At 48.7% G+C, this 2,749-nt stretch overlaps 1 protein-coding gene across 1 annotated transcript; it reads right to left on the reverse strand.

Moving 5' to 3' along the window:
* Positions 1–442: 442 nt before the first annotated feature.
* LOC125532882 (desmethyl-deoxy-podophyllotoxin synthase-like) lies at positions 443–2,165 on the reverse strand. The gene is made up of 2 exons (XM_048696756.1): positions 1,254–2,165; positions 443–1,057 (listed from the first exon to the last, which is right to left on the reverse strand). The coding sequence occupies exons 1-2, from the start codon at positions 2,163–2,165 to the stop codon at positions 443–445; spliced, it is 1,527 nt and encodes a 508-aa protein (XP_048552713.1).
* Between the last annotated feature and the right edge of the window lie 584 nt (positions 2,166–2,749).

A 2,749-nucleotide genomic window follows, 5' to 3' on the forward strand; every position in this document is an offset into this window, starting at 1 on the left:
AAACTTCCCAACAAAAAAAGAACTTCCCGAGTAAACAATAAATAAAAGAAGAGTTTACCTTATTTCTTTTGGTAAAGGTTATAATAGTCAATTTCGTGGGTTGTGTGCATTATATTAATGCAGTGGTTGGGAGATCAATGAACGAGTTCCTTGAAATGATCCCCTATGGTAGATGTGTACTGTTAGGGAATACATGAGAACAAATAATTTGACCATTAGTGACAATAACCTTTGTCATAGATAAAGACATTATAGATGGAAGCAAATAGCTACAAGTATTCAAGGAAATGTAAGACATTACGACAGCCGTTTTGCCACATAAAACTACGGGGTGCCTAGGAGTATTCTTGGGGTTTGATACAAATACATATTATATATGATTACATAAGGTACACATATGTGAGCTACTTATAGTAAGAGCATGTGGTTTTGCAAGTGTAATTCATCTAAGGGGAACACGAATAATTGGACGCACAAATAGGTTGACCTTCCTTCGAGCAGTGACTCCAAACTCCTCTGTCATGACCGCTTCGCCTGGTTCAACTCCGAGAGGCAGCTCCCAGTTAAAATGGTAAAGAAGGCTAGCCAAAGCAATCTCAAGGTTTGCATACGCAAAATCGATCCCAGGGCAAATCCGCCGCCCAACACCGAAAGGAGTGAACTCGAAGTCCATTCCTCTCAAGTCGGCAACACCCTCGCCTTCGAACCTCTCTGGCATGAACTTGTCCGGCTCATCCCAATACTTGGGGTCCCTAGAGAATGCCCATGTGTTGGTAAGCACAATCATCCCTCGTGGTACATCATATCCTTGAATCTTGCAGTCTCCCACACACATTCTAGGGAAGAGCACGGCAGGAGGGTGTAGTCGCAAGGTCTCTTTAATAACTGCCCTGAGGTATTGCATGCTCTTTAGTGCGGCCTCTTGTACTGTAGCCTGTCCTGCGAGAGCACAATCTGCCTCGGACTGCACGCGCCGCATCACCCTTGGGTTCGCCATTAGTTCAGCCATCGCCCATTGTAGAGTAGTAGCTGTGTCGAGTGCTGCACCAAAGACATCCTGTTGGGAGGGATACAAGCAAGTAATATCAATCAAAAAAAGGGCTGTAAAACTATTAGAGAGGAGGATATATGCGACGTATAAATTATACTAATAAGATAGCACGAGTTGTTTCTTAGATGGGTATATATAATAACCAGGCCTAAATATAAAGCCTTGGTTGTAACAAGAGAAAGAGAGACAAGAGAGAGCTTACTATGAGGAGTGCCCTTATGACTCCATCGGTTAGGGAGACTCGCGTAGTGGCATCTTTTTGGATCCTGAGTAACACTTGGACCATGTCCTGCTCGTGCTCGGCATCTCCCTCTCTGGCTGCCCTCCTCTCCTCGTGACTCTTGAGGATGCTGCCCATAACGCTGAACACCTCCTGACGGTGCCGCTCCGCCTTGCCGCCGCCGCCGCGCGGCACAAGTCGAACTAGCCACGACGAAGGGAAGAGGTCCCGGAGGCCGAAAATCAACGACAGGTCCATTCCTTGCTTGACGATCCTCAGAAACGTGGCCCTATCGGGCAGCCTGTCCCCAAAGATGGCACGCACCACCGAGTCTGTCACGAACTCTTCCAGCCGCTCGCCGATGTTGACGAGTCGACCGTCGGAGGTCGCCTGAAGCGACGAGACCAGGCGCGCCGCCTCCTCCTCGCGGATCCGTCGGAATGCCTTGACTCGCCGCGCGCTGAGCAGCTCCATCATGAGGATCCGGCGGAGCAGCCGCCAGTGGTCGCCGTAGGGCGCGAAGACGATTCCCTGGCCGTGCCTGGAGAGCTCGTCGATGCCCGGGCTGCTTAGCCGCGCCGAGAAGGTGGCCTCGTTGCCCTTGTAGATCTCCCTCGCGGCCTCGGCGGAGGAGACCACGATGGCCTCGCGCTCGCACACGCGGAGCAGCATGAGCGGGCCATGGCGGAGGGAGAGGTCGCGCATGATGTGGTGTGGGAGCCCGCGCAACAGGTGGTGCAGGCTGCCGATGATGGGAAGCTGCCACGGACCGGGAGGCAGCTTCGGGCGGGGACGCCTGGTGGCAGCGGTGGCGGCGGCGCGTAGGGCGGCATGGTAGAGGAGAGCCAACAAGATGCATAGGGCCAAGTGGTACGAGTAGTATGGCAGCTCCATGTGCGCCAAAGGGTTACGCGTATCTACAACAGACTAGCAGACCGAAGCATGTCCATTTATTTATAATGGTCGTCAGTTGCACGAGCTAGTATTATTAATATGCACACATTTTTATAAACATGTGTAGAAACTTTTAATAGCGTTGTCTTTAATTGAGAACACTTTTTTAACATTCTTCTGTTATATATTACATGAGATAGTTTCTCTTTGTTATTAGTCATGGAAAATCAATTATATGTTGTTTGGCCAGAAAAAGCAGCACGCGCTATGCAAAAACTCACCATGTGCACAAACATTGCAGTATAGTGGCCAGTTCTCTCCTTTGGAGCCAAGTGGCAATCAAAGGTGAGAGTACAACATGCGTGCTCGGATTGGACAATTACTCAAAGGAGCATACCATAAAAATTGAAAACCTAATAAACAGAACATTCTTTATGCAGGACATGGAAAATTACTTTGGTGATGTTCTTAAAGTCCAATCCTATGGTTGTAAATATTATGTGTGAGATGAAGAAATGAAATAAAGCTAAACAAAAAGAAGGCATGGGAAAAGCTATCCTTAGTAGCTCATAACCTGCAAATGT

The sequence above is a fragment of the Triticum urartu genome, chromosome 1 (genome assembly GCF_003073215.2).
Source record: "Triticum urartu cultivar G1812 chromosome 1, Tu2.1, whole genome shotgun sequence".
In the NCBI taxonomy this organism is placed as follows: domain Eukaryota; kingdom Viridiplantae; phylum Streptophyta; class Magnoliopsida; order Poales; family Poaceae; genus Triticum; species Triticum urartu.

Bases quoted from the DNA above. Each gene is read 5' to 3' on its own strand.
- LOC125532882 (XM_048696756.1), bottom strand. From the start codon at position 2,165: ATGGAGCTGCCATACTACTCGTACCACTTGGCCCTATGCATCTTGTTG. The intron at 1,058-1,253 runs GTAAGCTCTCTC...CCCTCCCAACAG, and splicing joins TCATAAGGGCACTCCTCATA to GATGTCTTTGGTGCAGCACT.